The sequence below is a fragment of the Schistocerca serialis genome, chromosome 5, assembly GCF_023864345.2.
Source record: "Schistocerca serialis cubense isolate TAMUIC-IGC-003099 chromosome 5, iqSchSeri2.2, whole genome shotgun sequence".
NCBI classification, from domain to species: Eukaryota; Metazoa; Arthropoda; class Insecta; order Orthoptera; family Acrididae; genus Schistocerca; species Schistocerca serialis.
The window spans coordinates 60,323,816-60,349,303 of NC_064642.1; the positions used below are offsets into that span (position 1 = coordinate 60,323,816).

The 25,488-nt window shown below is 39.9% G+C and overlaps 1 protein-coding gene across 3 annotated transcripts in view; it reads left to right on the forward strand.

The window, feature by feature from the left end:
• LOC126480723 (kinesin-like protein Klp10A) overlaps nucleotides 1-15,009 on the forward strand; it is a 327,696-nt gene extending 312,687 nt beyond the window's left edge. Inside the window, exons 12-15 of one of the 3 annotated variants that reach the window (XM_050103985.1) lie at nucleotides 10,752-10,940; nucleotides 11,301-11,475; nucleotides 11,659-11,748; nucleotides 14,367-15,009. In XM_050103985.1, coding sequence (XP_049959942.1) covers nucleotides 10,752-10,940; nucleotides 11,301-11,475; nucleotides 11,659-11,748; nucleotides 14,367-14,512 — 600 coding nt within the window. In that variant the 3' untranslated portion in view covers nucleotides 14,513-15,009. Of the gene's footprint in view, nucleotides 1-10,751; nucleotides 10,941-11,300; nucleotides 11,476-11,658; nucleotides 11,749-13,998; nucleotides 14,083-14,366 lie in introns of all 3 variants that reach the window. The other 2 variants (XM_050103986.1, XM_050103987.1) reach the window with 2 other exon arrangements.
• The last annotated feature ends 10,479 nt before the right edge of the window (nucleotides 15,010-25,488 follow it).

The following is a 25,488-nucleotide window of genomic DNA, read 5'->3' on the forward strand; positions in this document are numbered from 1 at the left end:
CTCGACACACTACTATGTGGTGCTCCTTCCTCAGTTCCTCCCAGGAAAATGGGCTGCACTATGTTGCCTCTGCTTCGATCATACTAGATTATTCCATAGTTTTATGTTACATAACTGGCCACCTCCATCTTGGGGTTGCGGAGCCCTACAGACATGTCACATCCCAGAGGAAGCCTCTTCATTTGGGCTCTCCATGCCTCTGCTATTGCCTGACGATTTGTGGACAGTTGAACTGGTTTTCAGGCAGGCAAATGCTGTACTGAATGAGCTACCGGAGCATGTCTGTCTTCTGCCAGTATCTCATCTCCTGCCAACCAAGCTTTGTCAAGAGTCGTGACTGGATAGCTCATTTGGTAGAACACTTGTCTGTGGAAGACAAAAGTCCAGAGTTTGATTGTGGCATGCAGTTTTAATCTGCCAGGAAGTTTTATATCCGCGCACATACCGGTGCAGAGTGAAACATTCATTCTATAGCCATTATGTTTTAGCCTTCTTAAGTGTACTTTCACAAATCCCCAGCTAGAAGATATACTTTACTATGTTACTTCTATGCTCTTAATTGGTTTGATCAGGGGCAGCAGATGTGGTTTCTTTTTTCGACACAAATGAGCCTGGGAGACCAGTCATCTGCTGCGACCTTCATACCAGCCTGTCAAATGTACCTTTATTTCTCTTTCAATTACTTCTTAGCTGTAGCACCAATATTGATTTCAGTGTTTAGATTTTACCACTCCTACATACTCTCAAAATTCAGATAAATTCCTGGCATAAGTCACACAGTTCATATCATTTCGAACCTGACATTGATCAGAGAAGGGGAGTGATAGGGAAATGTGGAAGAGATGAGGTATGCATAAACATGCTGGCAAAAGCCACATTACCAGATCCTGTTGCAGTTGCTAACAATCAGATTCATTTGGCTATGATATAATCATATTATACTTTCAAAAGCGGTTATAACATTTCTTCTTCTCCTCCTAGATTTGAACAGTCATCTAAATGAAAGAAATTTACTTCATATCTTGATAATGCTTCATCAGCTGTTTAACAGCTATAGTCAAGTGTCATGTCAGAAGGTGAGAACAAATTTACTCAGCTTTGTGAAGATGTTAAGTACAATTTTTCTCAATACCATTGTCTAATGACAATGTCATCAAAACCAGTTACAATATTTGTCATCTTAGCGTGAGCTGGACTGTGTTACATAAAACTATGATACACAATTGCTTATTTATAAAAACCTGAAACTGGAATTCACGAGTTACAAATTGTAAGTACCCATGCTCTGCACTTGTCCATTACGGGTAATTGCAGATTTTAGAGATGAAAATATCAAAGCAGTCTCGCTTTTTCTACTTCCATTTACTAAATTGTTATGGCACGTTGTTCTTCGGTAACTCACAGTAGAGGAAGAAAGTTTCACACAGAAGTATGTAGTAGGGGTAATATGTGATGTCATTCAAACTCTTTGAAGACAGCTCTTTGAACAGTATAATTGGGTAGATAAAAAATCTACTTGCAAAGTGGCAGCAGAAGAAAACGTATGAAAGTAAAATAAATGGGCAAGCTTTTGGAACCAGTGGCGGCTCCTCCTCCTCCTCCTCCTCCTCCTCCTCCTCCTCCTCACAGGAGGGTTGCAGGGAAGGAAGAGGGATGAAGGACTGATGAGGTTCAGGAAACAGGGAGCATTATGGATATATCACCTCTAATCCCAGGTCAGCGTAGACTTCCTGGGCGGGATGTAAAGGAAAGACTGATTGCTGGGAACTGCGCTGGATGTATTTAAGTGCCGAGAGATTAACTTAGGTAGAAGATACAGCAACAGGCGAGACAGATATGACTGGCAAAACATCATGCAAGAGCAGAAAGCTTCTCCCCTTGTGACCGACCCCACTGTAAGACTTGACCTATGCATGCTTCTACCATCACCTACACAAGCCCTGTAAATTGCAAAACACACACTTATCAAATGGATGGTCATCAGTGAAAAGATATTTCGTGCTCCAGCTGTTGTGTAAATATTGTTCAGCCTGCTACATTGGCCTGACTGCCACCAATTTATCAGTTCTATCACCAGTTTATCAGTTAGGCTGAATGGGTTAGGCCGAGGTGTATACTGGCAAAACAAAATATCATGGTGAAGAGCGTGCTCTACAACATGTCAATTGTGACCTTGGTGTCACAATCTTGGTGCCTGTTTCACAACAGGTGGCTTCTGGATTGAATCCCAGTACCAGTTTCTCTGAACTATTCATGCAGGATTTGAACTTAAAACATGTCCTTGGTTCTCACTACACACCTTTACATTAATTTCTTCAGTATCAGCATTTCTTCTCAGTAACTACTCCTTTCTTCACTGTGTTTTAGTATTCTGTGTCTCTTATTTTCTGACTTGTCTGTTTTGGCTTGTTCCCAACCTCCACCTGTCTACCATGTACAAAAGACTTAGCTATCTGCTCTTGCATAGTGTTTTGTCAGTAACCTCTTTCTTGCTTATTACCCTATCTTCTACCTTCAAGCTCTCAGGCTTTTAAATATCATCTGGTGCAGTCCCCAAGAATCTGTCTTCCCTACTGCTGTCCTGTAAGTCTCTCCTAACCTGGGATTCTTGGTAATTTTTCTGTAACTACCCCCACTTTCTAAAAGTCACCAGACCTTTTCCTTCATCCCTCTTCCTTCTCCTTTAACCCTTCTGCCAGAAGTAGGAGCCACTGGCTCAAGAAGCTTGTGCATTAACTTTTCAATGTATTTTGTCCTGCCGCCACTTAGAGAGTAGATTTTTAATCCACAAAATTGTCATATCTTCAAAAATTAATTAGTTTTACTAAACTGTTAGGCGTACTGACAAGAGCCTTGCACCATATTTACTACAGTGTGAAGTTTGTTTTCAGTGATCGGTTGTAATTGGAAAAAATCATTACAAAAGAAGAAAGAGAAACTCTTTACATGAATCATCAGCCAGCCGTTACATGGTACAGAGAAGAGGTACTGAGTCTGAAAAATGTTTGGCAATGTAACCATTGAAGTGAAGAATCCAGTGGATGATAAAATTAATTTCAAACATAAACTGAACTAATGATTGTATTTACCAGATTGTAAGAAGACTTTTTTTTCCCAAATTCATCATTGAAAAATACAGGGTTGTCATATGTTCCAGGCTTAACTATTGCTTCGGATGTCAACATTGTGACTTGAGGGGAAACACCTTGTTTCACAAAGCACCTAGCATCCAGTGCACGTTGGTCTATGGATTATTCATATGATTTTGAAATGCATCGCAGTTAATTTCTTAACATTTATGAACGTATTCCAAGTTGATTTCTGATGTGATGTCTCTGCCAGAAGAATCTCAGCTCGCATCTAGAAATAAACTTTCCTGCAGACAAAAGGGGACAAGGCTATACGAGCTGAGCGGAATAAAGCCAAACGGGTGAATGCCAATCGCTGTTTGTTATGTGGTTGACGGGGTTTGCGAATGATCAGCTTTGTTATAATTACTAGCAAAATCCATAGATTTAGCCTACCAGAGTTCAAATAAATGACAAACAGGAATAACAGTCGAGAAAGATTACATATTATCTACTCGGTGTATCCAAGAAAATGAAATTTTGACAGAAAAGGTTTTTTTTTAAAACGAGGGGCAGGCGGACTAGGAGCAGGAGAGGCACCACAGGACATTTTAATTCTCATTGTTGTGAATATACAAGGGGTGTTTGAAAAGTCGGTGCAAAAATAAAAACTACTTACGTGTTGGGGTTAACGTTCTTTATTTTTCGACATAGTCTTCTTTTAGACACTCCATCCAACGCTGTTCTAATTTGTTGGTTCCTTTCCAATAATAGGAATTGTCCAAGTCTGCAAAATAGCTATTGGTTGCTGCAATCACCTCCTTGTTTGGATAAAATCTTTGTCCCGCCAGCCATTTCTTCAAATTGGGGAACAAATAGTAGTCGGAGGGAGCCAAGTCTGGAGAATAGGGAGGACGTGAAATGAGTTGGAATCCTATTTCCATTAATTTTGCGACCACAGCTGCTGAGGTGTGTGCTGGTGCATTGTCATGATGGAAAAGGACTTCTTTGCGGTCCAATCGCTGGCGTTTTTCTTGCAGCTCAGTTTTGGAATGGTCCGATAACAATGAATAATACACACCTGTAATAGTTTTACCCTTTTCCAGATAGTCGATGAGGATTATCTCTTGCGAATCCTCAAAGACAGTCGCCATAACCTTTCCAGCCGAAGGAATTGTCTTCGCCTTCTTTGGTGCAGATTCTCCCTTGGTAACCCATTGTTTAGATTGTTGTTTGGTTTCAGGAGTATAGTTATGTATCCATGTTTCATCCACAGTGACAAAACATTGCTTAAAGTCCTGTGGATTCTTCCTGAACAGCTGCAAACCATCCTTGCAACACTTTGTCAAGCATGAGCAATCGTGGAACCCATCTAATGGATAGCTCTCTCATGTCCAAATGTTAATGCAAAATATTATGTACCCATTCACTCAAAATGCCCACAGCACTAGCAATCTCATGCCTCTTAATTCTTCTGTCACCCATCACCATATCGTGGATTTTATCAATTATTTCTAGAGTCATAACCTCCACAGGGTGTCCAGAATGTTCAGCATCACTTGTGCGATATGGCCATTCTAAAAATTTTGAAACCACTTATAAACTGTTCTAATCGAAGGTACAGTCACTGTAATATTTATCAAGCTTCTCTTTAGTCTCCTGAGGTGTTTTCCCTGTCGTAAAGTAATGTTTGATCACCACACAAAATTCTTTTTCGTCCATTTTTTGACAATCCCTCTACTTCCTTGATTCACACAAATGCCATACACAGAGAAATAGACCAATACGACTGAAACTTGGTGTGTGTTCTTTCCAAAGATGGTAGTAACTAAACATGACCTCGTTACGCGCCAATGGTGCCATCTCTCAGACTTTGCATGGACTTTCAAATGCCACTAGTAGTTTGATGAATCCGTTACAAAATATACATGCTGGAATTCCACAGGGCGAAATACAGTGACATGGATTGAAGAATGCTGTGTGAAGAGTTGTGGCACTGCACTTTGGCATGCTGAATACCAAATATCATGTATTACATTTCCTCCAACATGTGTGTTCTATGTATCAGACTGTTCAGAAAGATGTGTCCTACAATATGAACATTTTTTTTTTTTTTTTTATTTTTGACATTCTATTCAAATGCTTGGGATGGGGGTTCGGAAATATCGTAGATCGGGGGCAGATGTGCGGAGCAGTGTGAGTTGTGGGGAGGTGGGTGGTCTCCACATTTAGTGATTTTGGCATTTCATCATCGTTTACTGCTCTCAAGTCAAATGAAAACAAAATGGATTTCTGTGGCCGGGAGCTATCAAGTGAATTAAAATACATTAATAACATTTTATCCCTCTGTAATTGTTAGTTTCGCCTTATAGAACAATGAAGTTATTTTTGTCAGTTTGCTAAAGAGATTTGGCGTTTATTAATCTTTTCCGCTGAGGCAGTCAATTTATTTAAAAAAAGTGCTTAATTCCATGCTACTGGCTAGTTTCAACTCTTCGCGGCATTTCAAGTGCACATTTTCATGTTCTAGCACGTATGGCATTATGCCATAATAAAGAACCAAACATGAGATAATACAGTACTGGTAGTCCAAGAAAAGCTTAATGTCAGGTCGAGGCCTACTTCATTGGGAATCTGGACATGCGAATGTGCACTATAAGCCGAATTGTGCTCTGATGTCTTGTTTCTTTTATGACACAATGTGTGATCTTTAAATTTCTTACACATACAAACATATGGGCTTTCTACGTCATCGTAGCTGCACAAGAACAGTGACGCCTGTTACCTGGCACTCTCTGGCAACTGCTGAAACTGATTTCTTAAATCGCAGAGCATTTGACTCTCATTTAAAAATCAATTCTTTGAGGACGAGCTATTTAGAAGAATTTCGAGCCCAGAAGATTACATTTATGTGATGTATTTTAAAGAGTAACACGTGCAAAAGAGATCAACTTTATATATGAAAGCTTAGCTTCTCTAGGAGCTTTTTAATCTATAGGCAGTGGAGAGCAGGCATTGTAATTACGATGATAAAAAATCACTCGCACTCCCATCACTTACTATGAATACTTTTATTCTTGCAGCATATGCACAATGTGTGTAGTATAGAGCACTTACTACAGAGAACTGATCTGGTAGAGATACAGTTGTTCTTGCTGCCTTAGAGTAGCGATATTATTACAGGTTGAGCCAGTGGTTCTACGCCCCCACAAGTCTTAGATACCAATATTATATGTGAAAACTTTGCTTTTCTTGTAGCAACACTGTGTGTATTAATTTAAACCATTAACTTTTTCCTATTTGGGTGTTCGCGCCATTAAACAGCGATGTTCCTGTTGGCTGACTACTCACGTGTCCCATGCTCTGAATATCCGCTGTCATTGGGTGGCGAGATCATGTGACATGAGCTGTGATTGGCTTACAGAAGCACGTCACAATCTCTATTTCAGTGCTTCGGAAAGTAATATGCGGTGTTTGGTGGAATTCACATTTGTACTTTCGTAATACAAAAATATGCAGTGTACATGTTGATACATGTCAAAAGATCTTTCCAAAACGTGCCCCCCCCCCCCCCCCCCCCCCCCCCTCCGCCCCTCCCTCTGAGTTTCGTTTACTATAGTGCCGAGAAATTCTTCACCGGTGTATAAAACCATAGCCATTCAAAGGATTTATAACTTTTACGGTTCCTGTAGATAGTACACTGCCACTTAACACTGAAAAAGTGTAGTTTCACCTGGGAGAAAATTTATTTTTAACCAGGAAATTCGGGAAAAATCGGGAAATTTTTTTTCCTTGTCTGCGTATACACCCTGATTGTGCATCTTTCTCAAGAATGTGTCTCAGCTATATTACTTCATTAAAAACTTCCCTCCATAATTGCTTTTAGCATATTTAATGCTGATGTCTTTGAATTGATGAAGTGCTGTCTTTGAAGCCAATCCCCTCTTGGAGAATTGTAACAGTATCCTATGATGTTCAATATTCACCATTTATATACATTTCAAGTACGGAGCATCTTAAAACACTTACGGAGCACCTTAAAACACTATTGTCAAAACCATTTGTGCTAAAGGCAACTTGAGATTTAGATGTGTTCCAACATGGCACGAAACCAACTTTTCCTTACGTTTCGACACTTCTGTTTACAATTTGCTATACAGTTCTCTTGTTAGCACTACATGCTTCTGCAGTTTGTTCTTGTGTCTTCAGAATATTGACAATAGAAGTATCGCTTTCAGATTCACGTTTGAAAATGTTGCAAACACAGTAAAAAACCCACCTCCACCTGCATGTGAAGCACTTCACGTTTATTACTTTCACCTGACATATTTATTTAGAAATCGCACTAATACATTTACAAACTCGCATTCACAGCTAATCTGCTACAAGAAACTATCAGAAAGTTGAATGAATAATTCAGTCACCCTGTAAATGAAATTGTGTTGTGTCAAAATATGGCAACAGGAAAGAAGTTCTTGCTGCCTAGCAGTAACTCATTGTTAGGCACTCAGAAAGAAAAAGCAGTTTTTTGCTTGCCAGCGATAAAGTTTTTCAAAACTTTTTTCATCAGAAATCCAAATGGTGGTGGTGGTGGTGGTGGTGGTGGTGGTGGTGCAATGTGTGCTTGTTTCTTCAGCAGATTGTTTAGTTGCTTTCATTTTCTTCCCTGCCGTTTTGTCACTGGTGTTGTTGAAATTGAGATTACCTTGCTTTTATTGGAAAATTAATCATTTAGCATTAAGCTAAATATGGAAATTGCTCAAATGAGTCTTTCCCTTTATTACATGAACTGTAATTCTTAAAGGGGAGGAGATATTCATTTAATAAATTTTCATTGAACATGTCTTAAGGTAAATGTTTACTCATTTTATTTTTGTTACATTAGGCTTTGCTTATTTCAGATAAAACTTTTTCACTGTGTTGATGTTTCACGATGTTATGTACCCTTTTAAAGATTTTCTATTGTGTACCACTGTTTTATTGATATGATGTGCTGGCCTGGGGCATATGTAAACAATTCTTCTTGCTGCTTTTTTTTGGCACAGCTTTTCTAATTACTAGTATGCTCTTTTTCTTGAGACATGGATGAGAAAAATCTAAATACGGAAATCTGTGTGAATAATAGCTTTGATACTGTCATCTGCAAGGCCACCTGCTGTTTCGGTATGTTGAATGGCCAAGTGCCCTTTTAAACACATTGGATGCATGCTCTTATATTCCATCTTGAATGTCATCATTAAGACCACCACATCATAAACAGAGCTGTTATCAGATTTTTCACTTCTGATTCTTCTATTGCTCTGAAGTACAAATTAATAACTGTGTGGTGCATAGAACCACTGTTTGCATCGCAGTAGGCATTTGGTTTTGCTTAAAGAGCCAAGTACAGTTGTGGGTTCCTATATTTGAGTGGTAGCTTTCATTGCTGCAGCAGTGCATTGAAGCACACTGTCTCATTTATGCATTGATTTATTTTGAATTTCCTGCGTGCTCTTAAGTTTAAAATCTTAAATTTCGTGCATGTTCATATATTTATTGGCCACAGTTGTGCATTGTAATAACTGTTTAGAGTGTGTTTCTGGCACCTTTAGTGTAGATATGGACTGTGATTACTGTACTCAGATGCAAGCTGAGTTTGTGACCCTTTGCTCACAGCTCCAGGTGATTCTGCCGCCAGGGATTCTCACTTGAGTCCCTGAAGCATGTCTGTAATATTTGTGTGTTGTTCAAATCTACCGGTAACAAATCTTAACAGCCAACTAGGTGCCAGCCAAGGATATTCTTGTCAATCCCTACTTATGAATTCATATCACGTATGCAAATTGTTCCTTTCCCTATTACTCTTTCCTCAAGGCCTTCTTCAAAATTTTCTTCTTTTTCACAACCAGGCTGTGGTGCATAGCACTGAATATTACTGTTCTGGTAAGAATTTAATTTTAGTCTGGCATGAAAAATCTCATCAGATACATATTTTATGTCTACAACATGGTCTTTCATTTGATGATCCATAAAAATACAGACTAGAATAGATACACCTCCCTAAGGTCCTTTGAAACATGGCACTACCTTTAGCTTTCACAGAGTCAAGTATGTTGATTTTTCTCGTTTTCCTAAAGTCCACACATTCCTCTATTTTGTCTGTGCCAGAATACTGGTGTGGAAATTTATGATTTGGGTCACTTTCTGGGTTGGGTGTGTTCTCCTCTTTGGTCATGATATAGCATTGTGTGTTGCACAGACATTAATATCATTGCCAGATGGAGAGTTAGAATCGGTTTTTAAGAAACAGTGTTTCCATACAAGGCCTCATTTACATTTTGAAGCAATTTAAATTGTTCAGAAGCTGGCTTGCTGGGACTATCACTTCCAAAGATTTGTCTGTTGGGGTTATTTCCCTTAGCCTTTGGCATTTCCACTCCTCCACAAGACAGTGGTTCCCTTCTGATTTAATCCTCAGGAGGGGGAATTGCCTACTTTGGCATCCCGAATTATTCTTCCTGTACGCTGCTGCAATTGAGGTCTTCACTGGTAACTGTGGGCATGGATTCTGTGCTATATCCCTTAACATTCGGTCCCTGCCTGAACTCGGCGATCCTGTCCCTCTGGCCTACTGAAGTGTAAAAGCTCACAACTGTGTCTCCCCCCCCCCCCTCTTCTCCATGACCTTCAGTGATGTTCATTTATTTTCTTTCTACAAAAAAAAAATGGGATTGGTATTGTGTGGAAGACTCGAAGTGGATCAGTATCACAGGCTCTGTTGTAAGTGGCATATTTAGACTTGTTGGTAGGATGCTGGGTGACTGCCGTTAGTCACCCAAGTTACCTGCCTAGAACTTGCATAGCTTATCCTGAAATAGTGCTAAATAAATAAAGGTGTTGCTGGTTCCAGTTTGGTACAAGCTTGTAGATTTGACAATTTTTGCAGCTTACATGCCTGTTTTGCTGGGTATTTTATCAAATGGCTTCTTATATAGCCTCAAGAGGCTGAGTGGACCCTGTTTTAGATCTTTCCACCATAAAAAAATTTAAGGTAGTTATGCAGAATAGAACCTGCGCCCCCCCCCCCCCCCCCCCCAGCCACTGGCAGATAACTCTAACCACTATACTACTGCTGAAGAATGTGGAATAATCAAAGGTTGGACTAGGAAATTCTTTCCAAAACATATGAAGAAGAGCTCTGCAAGTGGTCATACATGCTTCTCTTACAGGAGTGTGTAACAAAAGTGCTGGAAAGAAGTCCAAACTGACAGATATTTCAGGGGTGGTGACAAGAAGGGCATTTAGCCACAGCCACCCTGTAAATTAACAATGCCAAATCTGTAATTCAGGGTGGTGATTCCTCTGAAAAAACATGGAATTTGCAGGGAATTACATTTTACTTAGAAAGCATTTGAGTTGAATTTAAATTTTATAAATCACAAATTTTAAAATACTATTTCAAAGTGTGTTAATAATCATAATATTGTTCCATGTATAAATTACTGATCTTTAAAAACTATAGTCAAACTACTGCTTATGGCCAGCAATCTCAGCAAAGAGGGAACAAAGAGTCTTCTTTTGTAAATAGCTGTGTTGATGTGGGACAAAGGCAGAAAAGGGGGGATAGGAGGAATTGTGGTAGGACTGTAGTGGAGGCAACAATAATATTCAGAACATATTCTACTGTTTGTGTTTGTATTACAGATAGCGATGATAAGTCCTGGCATGAGTTCCTGTGAACATTCCCTGAACACTTTACGTTATGCTGACAGAGTAAAGGAACTAAATGCAACTGATCTCACTGAAACAAAAGTGTCACCAAGCGAAGAAGAAACTATGAGAGTCGACGACAACTTAGAAGATAGTGACCTTGCGCAGCTGCGATCATTAAATGTGAGTGCCAGATTTTGTAATGGTATTGTTTTTGTGTGTGTGTGTGTGTGTGTGTGTGTGTGTGTGTGTGTGTGTGTGTGTGTGTGAGTGAGAGAGAGAGAGAGAGAGAGAGAGAGAGAGAGATTATTTTATAATGCTGCTTTAGTTCAATGTAGGCACATTCAGCTAATCAATCTCCAGTCCCCATACAATGTGAGTGCACAGCCCATCAGCAATTTGATTGCAAGCATAAAGTTAGAATTTTGTCACTGACTTGAGTGTTTGCCCATTTAAATGAAGTGAACATAATTTAATAAGTAAACTAATGCAATATTTTTACATCAGGGTTTGATGTATCGACTTTATCCGTGTCTTTCACAGGCTGAAGAAATCTCTGCAGATTTATACACATTCCACGAAGCTGTTTCGCATCTTCAGATGTTAGAAGAAGAAGTTATTGATACACACAAACATTTGTTAGAGTGTAACCCACACTGGCATCACGTGGCTGAGAAGCTTTTTGCACTTACAAATGAAGTGGATTATGACCAAGATGGTGAGCAGCATCAGAATTACTGTTCTAGTATGAATAGCATAAATTGTACACGCAGCAGTATGCTGAAAACCTATACAAATAATGTAATTAACCGTGGTGATCTCCAGACTAGTAATTGTAGGACAACAAAAAAAAATGAAGCTAGGGTTTCTTTTGTAAAAGGGGCAAATGATGATGTTCTAGATAGTATCACTGCCACACGACATGCAGGAATTACCCACAATGCTTTATTTGCTTCCCCTCACAACAAAGGCAATTACACAAAGAAAAGAGGTGAGTCGTCACCTAGAGAAAGATACATATTTTATATTGCTTGTACGATTCCCATATTGTATGTTGCATTGTTTGTCCTATTCTCACAATTTTAATACAGTGAATGCATTACAGTTCAGTGACTGTCATTGACAGTTCACTGTTTGGTTTTTGTGCAAGTTTGAGTGCATGTGTGTGTTCACACATTTGCCAACCACTGACTGCTCTGTGTTCTGCAGTTTGTTGTATGTGTATAATTAAGTTTGAGTAAATTTGTTTGTGTTTTAAAAGTTGTTTTTGTGTGCTGACATCAAATTAATAAGAGTTAACAGAGTACACTGTTATCTGCCACTTATTTTTAATTTTTAACTTGAGTTGCTAGATTAAAGTATAAAATAATGGGAGGGCATATTTTGTTTTTAAAAAAATGTGACACAAAATGAACAAAATTTGACTGTATTATTTTTTGTTTTATGAAGCCTTTGAAACAGATTTTCTGTGGTGTTTGGAATTCTTGTAATTAAAGATACAATTTATTTATTCAATTTAATTACTTTCCCTACATTAGTAGTCAAATTTTTAGGCTCTGAAGTGCAGAATGACTCTCAACAGTAAGATAAGAGAACAACCCCTCCCCCCCCCTCCTCCCACCCCCTCCCCCTCTCTCTGGAAGATGAAAAACCTTACTTTTTGATACTTAAGTGAAATCAAGAGATACAGTTGCGCAGATTCTTAACTTGCCATTAAAATCCACATACCATTTCTTACACACACACACACACACACACACACACACACACACACACACACACACACACACAAAATACGTCTGTGATAATTCAGCTCTGCTTATGCTTGAATTACTTTCAGATGGACCATTCCAAGGGAACATTATTTCATATATCTCTAGCACATGATAAAATGTTAAGGCTCCTATGTCACTAATAATCTTCGTGTTTAAAAACTATCCTTGGATTTGATGATGTTACCTGCCAATTTCTGTTCTTAAGATAGCTGTTTACAAACTTCAACCATTCAGGTGTACAAATTTGGTGAAATTAAGTTGAATAGTGCTTTTTCTCGAGAAACAGGTGTGGCAGTTTAACTATCATTTCAGGTGTAATTTTGTTAATAACGATGGTGGTACATTAAGGACATTATTTAATTACAACCTACAGTGAGGACTCATGTTTGATCCTAGATTGCTCCAAAGATCTTTATCTGTAACTGACCACTTTCAGCTCTGGCAATGTTAGTTAATGTGAAAAATGCAGATTGACACTATAGTTTGCCATCCATGTTGAACTTTATAACTTGCAGGGAAAGTCAGTTCCCTAGTTGGAGGAGGGCATTAGCATATCGCCTCCAGTGTGACTGACAGTGCCTAGTGAAACTCTGTGGTGTTAAAACCAACCTTCAGCTTGAAGACAACCCCCACCCCACCTCCTCATCCCGTACACTGATAATTTCACAACCCACGAACACAATACTGACGTGGAAATTTAAGTAAAGTAAATACATCAAGGTCCAGTACTCTTTAGTTAGTCGCTTGACCTTAAATGGCTATATAATTCAGTTACATGCCCTGTCTTTCCATTCCCCCCCCCCCCCCCCCCCCCCCCCTCCCAGGTCCATCCCTCTGTGTGGTTTTTTTTTTTTTTTTTTTTTTTTTTTTTTTTTTTTTTTTTTTTTTTTTTTTTTTTTTTTTTTTTTTTTGTAGTAGTAAACTTTCTACAAGTCAGTATTGTCTTTGAAAAAAAGACTTTGCTTAGGATACAAAAGAAAATGGAAAAATTTATTGAGGCAAATTGCAACTAGGGGAATACTGTGCATGTGCATGATTGAAGTAACTTCATGCAAAACTAATGTTGTTTCGTCACGTTAAACATAGTTTAAATGTATTTATAATTTTATCTATTTGCAAACTCTATACTGAAATATTGCCGGCTACTGAATGGATAACTTCAATAATTTTGTTAACAGTAATACTGCCGTTGACACCAGTCAATAATAGTGTAGGGTCAGCTGACCATGTAACACAAAGGTGTTTACTGATTCAAATTTCATATATTTTCTCCAGATGAAACATTCAAAGTAGGTACATTTTCATAGTCAAAGCCAGTTTTGGATGGTAAAGGTACTTTTTATTTGACATATTGAGAACTTAATAATGAAAACAAATGAGATAAAAACACCTACACAGGTTCATTTATTTTCACAGAATTTATTTTATTCATAACTGAACTTTTGTTACTAATATTTCTCTTACAGATTGGCAAAATAGAAAGGTATTCAGAATTGATTCTCAGATATCTCGTAACCTTAAACGTCGGAAGTCCCTCGAGCGACTCTTTGGTAGGAAGTTAAGATGGCATGGTCCCTAAGTTGTTATAATTCTATGGTGATGGAAAAATAATAAAACTCTTAACTATTTTGAAAAAAATATTTACTGCATCTGCTTCACTGACTGTGTGTGTTTTATTTTTCATGACTAAACCATATTAATGTTGTTGGAAGTATCAGGAAGCTTCACTCACATAAAATCTTACTCATTATTTACATTACTACATTTCTAGCAATAATCCCTGCTGTTCTGCACATTAATACTTCAATTTTTGCACCATGTGTTTCTGTTTCAGCTTATTCAAAGCAACTTGATCAGCTCCTAACGCAGGAAATTGAAGCACTGATAAAGTGCAAAGAAAAAGTAGCAGCGTTCAGAGCACAGTTAGAAGCCGAAGAACTCATAAGCCAGAAAATAAAGCGCCCTGTTCGACATAATTAATTTTGTAAATCATTTTGAAGGGTATTCCGTATGGCCCAAGAATGAACTAAAATTTTTAATTTAATTTTATACATATGTACACCCCTTAATTTTTGTGTATTTTGAAGGATCATCAAACAATCTGTATTATGTAACCCATTCATCCTTTAAACATAGGACGCTTAATAATGATAATTTTAAAGCTCCATGTTACATTTCATTATCCTAGTTAGTTTGAAAAATAACAGTTTTAATACTCGGAAGCAATACATTGTTTCATTGTTTGGCATAAAATGAGCATGACGTGATATGTCCATTCACTGAACAACATATTTTTTACCATTGATTGTAATTTTTTTCTTATATATATGTATGTAAATTGCAAAGTTTCTTCCCTCTGTTCTCCTCTCTTTATACCCTGTTCCTTGTCATTCTTCCACAGAATATATATACATGCGTAATTTTTTGTTCTTTGTACAGAATGAGTTTTTATAGAAAATACAGAAATTCTTTTCTCATATTGCAGTAATTGTAATTGGCTCTGGAACTAAAGTATATGTATAATATTTAATGAGTCCTTTCCCACACCTACTGAAATCAAAATTTCTTAAGTCGCACCAGGATCATTGTGCGAGTGGTAGTTTGGTGGAGGGAGGGGGGGGGGGGGGGGGGGGAGAAGAGGATTTCTCAGAAAGAGCTAAGGATCTCTTGTAGGAACCAATATTTATAAACTTTCACTGTCTGTATTAATCATCTACCAAAGTTTATCAACAATAATAAGAATATTGTTTATCTGTTATGATACTTGTTTCTATAAGAGTGCAGAGTTCTCCCACAAAAAAATCTGTTCTCATTACTCATTTTGAAAAAAATTGCAGCAATTTGAATTTTTCTGTCTTTCTAAATCATAATTTCATAAACTGTCTGATCTTTGTTATTACTCCTTCCACTGGTTGTTTTTTCTTCCCTCCATTGTGTTGTCACTACTCGGTGCACTGCAGGAGCTTCTGTCTCTTTTATTGCACTTCACTGAGTATACTGTTATAGTAATGTAGATTAAATTCTCTTGTGTAATATTAACTGGACCATGAACAGTGCTGAGAATGATCAGCATGGAGTTGAACTTTGTCTGTAATGGGAATCTATTGTATGAGAGAGCTAATCATATTTATGTTGTGAGTCCCACTTCTGACCAATCTCGGGGAGGGGGGGGGTGGTTGTAGAGAAATTGTGTCTTCTTTCAAAGTAAAAATTTCTGCTCATAATTCCCTGCACCTGGTAAATTGGCACAGTCTGCAAAAATGAGCTATCAGGGCTAATTTATCTTGCAGAGAAATTTAGTTGGTGAATTTGTGGGCATTTTATTTTTCTTTTTTGCTTTGAAAATGTAAATAAAGTTTCTTTTACTCTTCGTTTTGTCAGTAACTCTAAAGTCTTCCATATAGAACTCTTCAAACCAACAAACCCTCCATTACTAGCTGGAAAACATTGTTAGAAGTTCTGTTGTTCAATTTATTAAAACTGCCAACAATAGCACCAAAGCATAAAAAGAATGCGCTTGAGATGAGACACCCGTTTGTATCCACTGAACGTGGAGAAACAAAATTCTCCATTAGCAATCATACCAATAAGTGTTGCTATTAATTGTCATAGTTACATCTACCCCCCACCCCCCTTCTTTTTGTGATCTTGTGTTAAGTATTATTTAAAAATTTTCCTCCTTCACTTCTATCTGTATATGTCCAAATTAATAATCTTCCCCATTTACATTGTTCTGCTCCAGGATATAAATATTTTGTTCTGGTTTCCATACCTAGCATCTCATACCATCGTAAATTACCAGACATCTAGTCTGACAATTTATTCAGTGACATGAGATTTGACAAAAGGCTGAGGCTCTTGGTGAGAATATGATCTTCGAGCCTTCAATTTTGAAATAATTTTTTTATTTGAACAGATCTAATTTTTTATAGATTAAAAAGTGGCTTCAAGTATCTGTGTGCTACTAACCTGAGAGAACTGTTCACACTGCTGTGAAACAGTGGATTGTGTTTTAGCAAGCAGTTGCTTATTTCTGTAAAATATGTGACATCAGTCTTAAGGTGTATACCTTGGAGATTGAATTTATTATTAAAAATAAGTGCTGAAACTGTTCATTCATCAGTCACTACAATAAAATATGAAATACGTGCGTTTATGTTGGTGAATGTGTGCATGGTGGGGAGGGGAGGAGAAGGATGTTTGTGTACATGAAGGCCTGTTTAATATTGGTGGACTGCAGTCTATTCACACATGTATGTTGTCTATGGTACAGTGCTTTGCAGCAGATACTTACATATTTATCAAATTCTATAAAAATGCTGAGACTTCAGCTCTCAAACTTCATGCTGCTTAAAAGAAAAAATCCCTGAACTAAAGTTCATTTTGAAATTGAGTTCTTGAAGAACATGTTGAAGTGTTAGTTAAAATACTTTGCAAATAAATAAAAGGGCATTTTTTTAATATTATAACTGTTTGGATGAAGTAGTCTCGAAAGTTACTTTGCCAAAGTCAGTAGAAGGTATGTAAAGGGAAAACAATACATCGCTTACTGTATATTACTGTTCTTATTTTAAATTATTGTTTTCCAGGATTACTACCAAAGGTAAAGCACTGTACCTGGAATATGATAAATTCAAGAGTGTCAGTGAATGAAACCAGCATAGAAAAACAGCTGGATAGTTCATAAATCAGTAATTAACATACACAAGATTTCAAGCACATAAGACAATTAACTGTAAAGTGCAGTTTCTTGAAAGAAAAATTTCTTGACAAGTTACTAAGTTTTGGACGGATAACAAACAAAAGTGTTTGAAGAACTCACTATACGTGTCACTTCATTTGGTGAAACAAAGATGAATTTCTTATGGGTACTGGTACCCCAATTATTACACCATTTTATCCTTTGTCATAAGAGTTCCAGATTATAGCTGTCTGTGGCTGCTGATAAGGCTATGTGTGTAATGTGTGATTACTAATATGTTGTTTTGACTGCTGCTATGCTGGTTGTATATTGCTGTAAATATTACCATTAATATAGAATTGTTTTGTACTTTGAGGAAAAAGTTGTTGACATACAGTAGGGAAATTATTTCTCCGGTGTTACATAATGCACCTGTGTGACTCGGTGCTTTGCTGTAGTCTTCACTGTGTGGTGGCTTATAACATAACCTAATTTGTTGCAATGCCAGTTATAAGGTAGGTTACAAACTAGATGCAGTGGATATAACATTGTTGATACCATGACACAGATTTATAAGCCTTGAAAAGAAAATTACAAATATTTTGTGCTAAATATGCAATTTGAAGGGAGACCAAATGATTTGTACTTGCATCAGCTAATGTTACCTTCATATTAAGTTGTAAAATTTGAGGGTTAGATTATGTCATGTTCGTAAATGCATTGGTTTAACCAAATGAAAAATGCTCTGTATCAGAGCGACAGGAGAAGTTTGTAACATAAAATGTCTTTTATCTCAATAAATCATTATAGTTGCTCACAGTGTTGTATTGTTTTTGTCTGAGAGCAATGAGGAGAGTTTGGGTGTATGCGTTCGATTTTATCTATGCATATTAGTTTTATTTCCTTCTTCTTGTGAAACATGTATGGCACTGAATAAGTTTGTGTGGAAAAAAATTTGTAGGGCAATGGAATTTTGTCCTGTTTGTTTCTACAGCTCTGAATACTGAAATCATTAATAATACTTGTTGATCAGTGTTGAAGCAACAGGACTGTGTCTGAACTTCAAATAGGAAGCAACATAAAGATTGACATTCTGTAAGCAGGACCCAGATTTTAATGACAAGCCACTTTTTCTTGAACTTTAGGGCGAATTTTACGATAATTTATGCACTAATCCAGTTATTGCAGAGTAGACAAATGTATTTTTACTGCGAATGTAACATCACTGATATTGTCACTAATATAACTATTACTACGAAGCTCTTTTTATCTGGAATATAGAAGACAACCAGATTAACACAAGAGTCGGTTCACTGACTTACATGGTTGCACAGGGTCAATAAAAGGCTCTCAAAGCCAACAAAGGCTGCTTCCAATGTAATAAACATTGCACACATGGTCACAGTATTCAGTTAAAAAACAAAAAGTCTGCTTCAACACACTAAAAGTAAAGTTATCTAACAGTGTTGTTTTGTTTGTGATTTTGGGGGGATAATCTTAAGCACTGATGGAAACATATTATTTTATAAACCATGTGAACTTTTAAGTTGGTGCAGGAAAGAGCTTTAACACGCAACAACATTGTAATACAGCCAAACACAGCAGCTATGTGAAGATAAGTGTTGAAAATTACATCAGACCAACCCTATAAGTAATTGAACATTGGAAAACCTGGATGGAATAATGACAGTGTACCCACCCCCTCACACCCATTAAAAGAAAGGGGGGGGGGGGGAAACACCCTCACTCCCACCACCATACAGAATCCAGACTCTAAACAGACCCAAACACACAAGCCTTATCCCCACAGAAGTATCACTCCTTTCCAAATGCCTCAGCTGTTGCCCCACTCAAAAATTGTCATGCAGGACTTGTTGAAGACCACCTCTCCTCCTCCCAGTCCCTACAGTGGAAGCACTTTTTTGCCACCAACCCTACCAATCGGACTCAACCAAAGACCAATGTTTAATCCTGCCTGACTCAGTTCACTCCTCTGTCCAACCATGATCCACCCCACTGTCCTCAAATCACCCCCTGTTAACTTTCCACAATCTCTCAGCCTCGAATCTTGCATCACCATCATTCCACAAATCCCTCAACATGCAAGCTAACCTTACATCCACAGAAAGAGCTGCAATCCACCACCTAAAAATAGATCCCTACCTTATAATCCCACCTGCTACAAAGACTCAATCACTGTTGTTTTGAACTGCAAGGATTACCTGGTAGAAGGCATCTGCCAGCTGTCAGATTCATCCACCAGCTAACCTTGCCACAGACACCTCATTCCAGAAATCCAGCAGCATCTAAAGTCTCTCCTCAAATCCTTAGTCCCATCCAGAACCTCTCCCTGGAGTCCATCTCTCTCTCCTCGGCCCTACCACTCTCTGCACTCCTGCATTCTAAGTGCTTTCTGAAGTCCAGAAACCCAACTGCCCAGGCCGCCCTATTGCCCCACACCCCCCTGCCCCCGAGAGAATACTGATGAAGGCCTCTTTGGCCAAAAGCTGTTTTTGACAGTCTTCTTTTTGTGCTTATCATTGACTTGGCATCTCTGCTATATAGTGAGTAGCAACTATAAGTAGTTGGATAGAGAAGATTCACGAGGAGCATTTGGGAAGTCCGTGCAAAATAAAAACTACTTAAGTCTTTGGGGTAAGCCTTTTTTATTTTTCGACATAGTCCCCCTTTTAGACTTTAGACTTATCACTTTGTCCAATGCTGTTCTAATTTGACGATCCCTTCTGAATAATAGGAATTTTCCAAGTCTGCAAAATAGCTATTAGTTGCTGCAATCACCACCTTCTTTGAAAAAAGATTTTTTTCCACCAGCCATTCCTTCAAATCTGGGAACCAATAGTAGTCAGAGGGAGCCAAGTCTGGAGAATGGGGGGGGGGGATGTGAAACGAGTTGGAATCCTATTTCCAATAATTTTTTGCGACCACAATTGCTGAGGTGTGTGCTGGTGCATTGTCGTGATGGAAAAGGACTTTTTTGCGGTCCAATTTCCGGCGTTTTCCATGCGGCTTGATTTTCAAACGGTCCAATAACAATGAATAATATGCGCCTGTAATAGTTTCACCCTTTTCCATATTTCATCCACAGTGACGAAACAATGCTTAAAGTCCTGCGGATTCTTCCTGAACAGCTGCAAACGGTCCTTGCAACACTTCACACAATTCAATTTTTGGCCAAGTGTGAGCAATCGCAGAACCATCATGCGGATAGCTTTCTCATGTCCAAATGTTTATGCAAAATATTATGTACACGTTCATTCGAGATGCCCACAGTACTAGCAATCTCACACATCCTAACTCTTCTGTCACTCATCACCCATGTTGTGGATTTTATCAATTATTTCTGGAGTCGTAACCTCCACAAGGCATCAAGGATGTTCAGCATCACTTGTGCCCATATGGCCAAACCGAAAATTTTGAAACCACTTATAAACTGCCCTAATCAAAGGTGCAGAGTCACTGTAATGTTTATCAAGCTTCTCTTTAGTCTATTGAGGCGTTTTGCCTTTCAAAAAGTAATGAGTAATCACCACACGAAATTCTTTTTCATCCATTTTTGGACAATCGCTCGACTTCCTTGATTCACACGAATGCCAAACACAAAAGAAATAGACCAATATGGCTGAAACTTGGTGTGTGTTCTTTCCAAAGATGCCACTAATTTAACATGACCTCGATACCTGCCATTGGTGCCATCATTCAGGACTTCGCATGGACTTTTTAACACCCCCTAGTACTCAGCAAGCAGCAGGAGAACACACCTATAAAAAGGTATTATTAAGGAATAAAAGAGATGACTTGCCATCGATAGGTACACAAAACAAAAGTTGCAGAGCTTTGCTACCTTTCAGAATGAACTTCCCTTTTCAAACTTGTAGGAGTAGCCCTTCTCCCTCGCCACTTTGCCCCCCCCCCCCTCGCCACTTTGCCCCCCCCACCTCGCCACTTTGCCCCCCCCTCGCCACTTTGCCCCCCCTCGCCACTTTGCCCCCCCCCTCGCCACTTTGCCCCCCCCCCCTCGCCACTTTGCCCCCCCCCCTCGCCACTTTGCCCCCCCCCCTCGCCACTTTGCCCCCCCCCTCGCCACTTTGCCCCCCCCCCTCGCCACTTTGCCCCCCCCCTCGCCACTTTGCCCCCCCCCCTCGCCACTTTGCCCCCCCCCCGGGCCACTTTGCCCCCCCCCCCCGCCACTTTGGCCCCCCCTCGCCACTTTGGCCCCCCCTCGCCACTTTGGCCCCCCCCCTCGCCACTTTGGCCCCCCCCCTCGCCACTTTGGCCCCCCCCCTCGCCACTTTGGCCCCCCCCCTCGCCACTTTGGCCCCCCCCCTCGCCACTTTGGCCCCCCCCCTCGCCACTTTGGCCCCCCCCCCCTCGCCACTTTGGCCCCCCCCCTCGCCACTTTGGCCCCCCCCTCGCCACTTTGGCCCCCCCCTCGCCACTTTGGCCCCCCCCTCGCCACTTTGGCCCCCCCCCCCCTCGCCACTTTGGCCCCCCCCCCTCGCCACTTTGGCCCCCCCCCCCCTCGCCACTTTGGCCCCCCCCTCGCCACTTTGGCCCCCCCCTCGCCACTTTGGCCCCCCCCTCGCCACTTTGGCCCCCCCCCTCGCCACTTTGGCCCCCCCCTCGCCACTTTGCCCCCCCCCCCTCGCCACTTTGCCCCCCCCCTCGCCACTTTGGCCCCCCCCTCGCCACTTTGGCCCCCCCCTCGCCACTTTGGCCCCCCCCCCCTCGCCACTTTGGCCCCCCCCCCTCGCCACTTTGGCCCCCCCCCTCGCCACTTTGGCCCCCCCCTCGCCACTTTGGCCCCCCCTCGCCACTTTGGCCCCCCCCGCCCCCGCCACTTTGGCCCCCCCCGCCCCCGCCACTTTGGCCCCCCCCGCCCCCGCCACTTTGGCCCCCCCCGCCCCCGCCACTTTGGCCCCCCCCGCCCCCGCCACTTTGGCCCCCCCCGCCCCCGCCACTTTGGCCCCCCCCGCCCCCGCCACTTTGGCCCCCCCCGCCCCCGCCACTTTGGCCCCCCCCCGCCCCCGCCACTTTGGCCCCCCCCCGCCCCCGCCACTTTGGCCCCCCCCCGCCCCCGCCACTTTGGCCCCCCCCGCCCCCGCCACTTTGGCCCCCCCCCCCCCGCCATCCTGATTTAGGTTTTCCGTGATTTCCCTAAATCGCTCCAGGCAAATGCCAGGATGGTTCCTATGAAAAGGCGCGGCTGACTTCCTTCCACGTCCTTCCATAATCCGATGAGACCAATGACCTTGCTGTCTGGTCTCCTCCCCCCAAAAAAATCCAACCCAACCTCAATTGTGCATTCATTCTTCAAGGTCTTATGTGAGTTGCTGATTTCTTGCAACATTCCTGGAGAAGCTGAAGAATCCGTGCTTATGTCAGTTCATGGAGAAGTACACAACACATCCAGTTCGAAATCAATCTACACTAAGAAAGAACTAATTGTGTGTGTTAACGACAAGTTGCTCAACAAAATATGAATTAGTGTTGTAGACCAAAGGGTATGGGTATGGGTGTCCATAAATAAAACCACCAGTGTGGGTGAGAGTTATGTTGCAAACATTGTTGTTGGTGTTTAAAAATGGATAGGCCCACAGAAAAGTGTCTCGTAATGTGTGAAGCTCTCTAGAGAGTAAACAGCTAGACAATTTTCATGTCGTTTGACAACTCTGTGAAACTACTGTGAATGGCTGTCAAGGGGATTTAGATTTTCTCTCTAAGTATGGTATACATTACACAGAGTTGCCGAAAAGGTGTAATCAAATTACCAGTGTCAAGAAAATCTATGTGAAAGTTGTGCTATGGATGCAGAAATTCAATTAACATGCACCTTCACTGCCCGCCGCCCTCCCCCTCCCCCTTCCCGAGTCCCTAAGCCTGTTGTTACGTAAGGGATTCTTGGTGTAATGCCACTGAATGTTACTGCATCAACTATACCAAAATAAGTTCACTCTTTCGTGAACTGGACAGCGATGAATTAAGTGCTATCAGAACTGTGGGGGAGGCCTTTACAGATTCCTTGTCTGGAAACTGGGTATTCATCAACACCAACTTTTCAGTGTATCAAAAACCATCACACCACTGGAAATTGTTGGTACTCAACTGAGTGATACCCTGGTTATTGTGTAAGGCGCAGAATAGTTGACTAGAACTCATGGTCACGTAGTTGATATAATGAACAACAAATTGGTATGTGTTCTCCAGCAGATGCTGAATATTAAATGGTGTGCTAAATTAGTGATGGTCTTTGTGGGAATGCAACATCATTGAAAGACAGTGAACCAAAGCTAGACTGCGGTGATCTCGCCGCCTTCAGAAATGCTTCTGTGATGTGGAGAGGAGATTTTCCAGGCCCAAAACTATCCTCAGTGATAGCTGTAGACATGTTATGTAATTTGGAATAGTTTAAACAAGTGGTGTGCAGTAGTAAAACATGGTTTTTTAATGTGTTTTTTTGTTTCAGTTTTTTTTTTTTTTGTTTCCTTCCACACATCTGTAGACATTTCAAAACTAAGTGCTATTAATTTCAAACACTGCAAAAAGTAAGTACTAGACTCACAATTTGTTCAGAAGTGGATTCTGTGTTACAATGTACACAAAAACCACAAGAATGTTTTAAATGAACTTGAATAAACCTTAAAAACTGAAACATGACTTAATGTAAGTTTAGATGAAAAGTGCTCGCATATTTTGCTATTCGTTTAAATCATTAAAATCCAGGCCCCAGCCAAAAGTAACGTAAGTATCGCCATGTGACATGATGAGTGGTAAAACAGAGCTACATAAATGTATTGTTCTGGTAAGGTGCCTAATGTATAATTCCGCAACAAAGCTTTGAAGTTTCATATTATGTGCTGTTTCAGATAATTTCATCTAGTCTAGACTGTGCAGCTGAATGTCGATTCCAAATCCAAATTGCATTTTATTTAAAACATGCTGCAGCCATACCCAACTTGATACTTAGATGTTAGTCATCCCTTTTTTCCCCCCATTCCTTCCACATTCTATGCTACCTTCCAAACATTGGTAGTGCAAACACTTTCATATCAATTAAGGTTCATCTCCCATTATAGTTTTCATAAACATTATTGCTCAGACTTGGAGTGTTGATCAGGGAAAAGGAAGATTATATACAAGAACCATGTAGTCACAAATGTGTCCATACTTGAAACCTCCAGAAGCTTAGAAGGTGCTGTCTTCATTAAGACTTGCACTAGGCAATCATGGGTACAAAAGAAAACCTGTTGTACGCATTATGAAGGTCTTCTTCAAAAAATGATACAGCCTCAGCATGTGAGTCTAGTTACAAATTTGCTTCAGTTTCCATACCTGACATGTGACACCTTACACCAGTATAAACATGGGAATCTCATTCTTGTGGCAATACACAATGTCAAATGACCTTTCATGTGGAACATAGCAAGCTGAAGTGATAAAATTATTTACCTTACAGTTTAACTAGCTCAAAAATTATTAATGTATCTTTTCTTTGCCTTCAAAATCGATATTAATAAATGTAAGCTTGCAGTTAGTATAGCCATATTTTTTCTGAAGTTCAGAACATATTTAGATTTCACAATATGGTTCTAAAATTAACTCGCAGAAGGAAAAATTTTGGGTGGTTTCAAACTTCCCTTTAAATTAAAAGACTGTCCATAGCTGTATCTTTGCTTATTTTATTGTTACTTTTACTCAGATCTTCAAAAAAATGTAGTATACTTCTTACTTCATGAATAGTTAATGCAGTTGATGGATTCATTTCAATTTCAACTCGTAATTAATTAATGTCACCATAGTTTCTTCTTTAAGAAGCACTTCTGCAAGAGAAGAATAATGTGCTGGCCAATGTTGTTTCATTTAGCCTGTGTTGCTTTGATTTATTATATTTGTAATAACGGGTTTTTGTATGAAGGGAAACTGTCATCTGATTAAGGTCTTCCAATGATTAATGATATGTTACTGTATTAAACAAGTGAAATTTACTCTAAAAGCTTGTTTACTCTGTTTTAATCAACACTGGATGTGTACTGCTGCTGCTGTACATGGTAGGTAGTTTTTAGTTCCTGACGAAATTATTATTTTTGGAAGAATGTGAATATTAGCTAGTGGGATAAAATAGATAGTCTGAGGGAACATCAAAATTGTATTGTAATGAAGGACAGCAAAGTCATATGACAGTCACACCACTCGTTTGTATATTCAAAAATGCCAGTTTCCAATGAATAAATGTGATAGTTGTATCCTCAAATTAAAC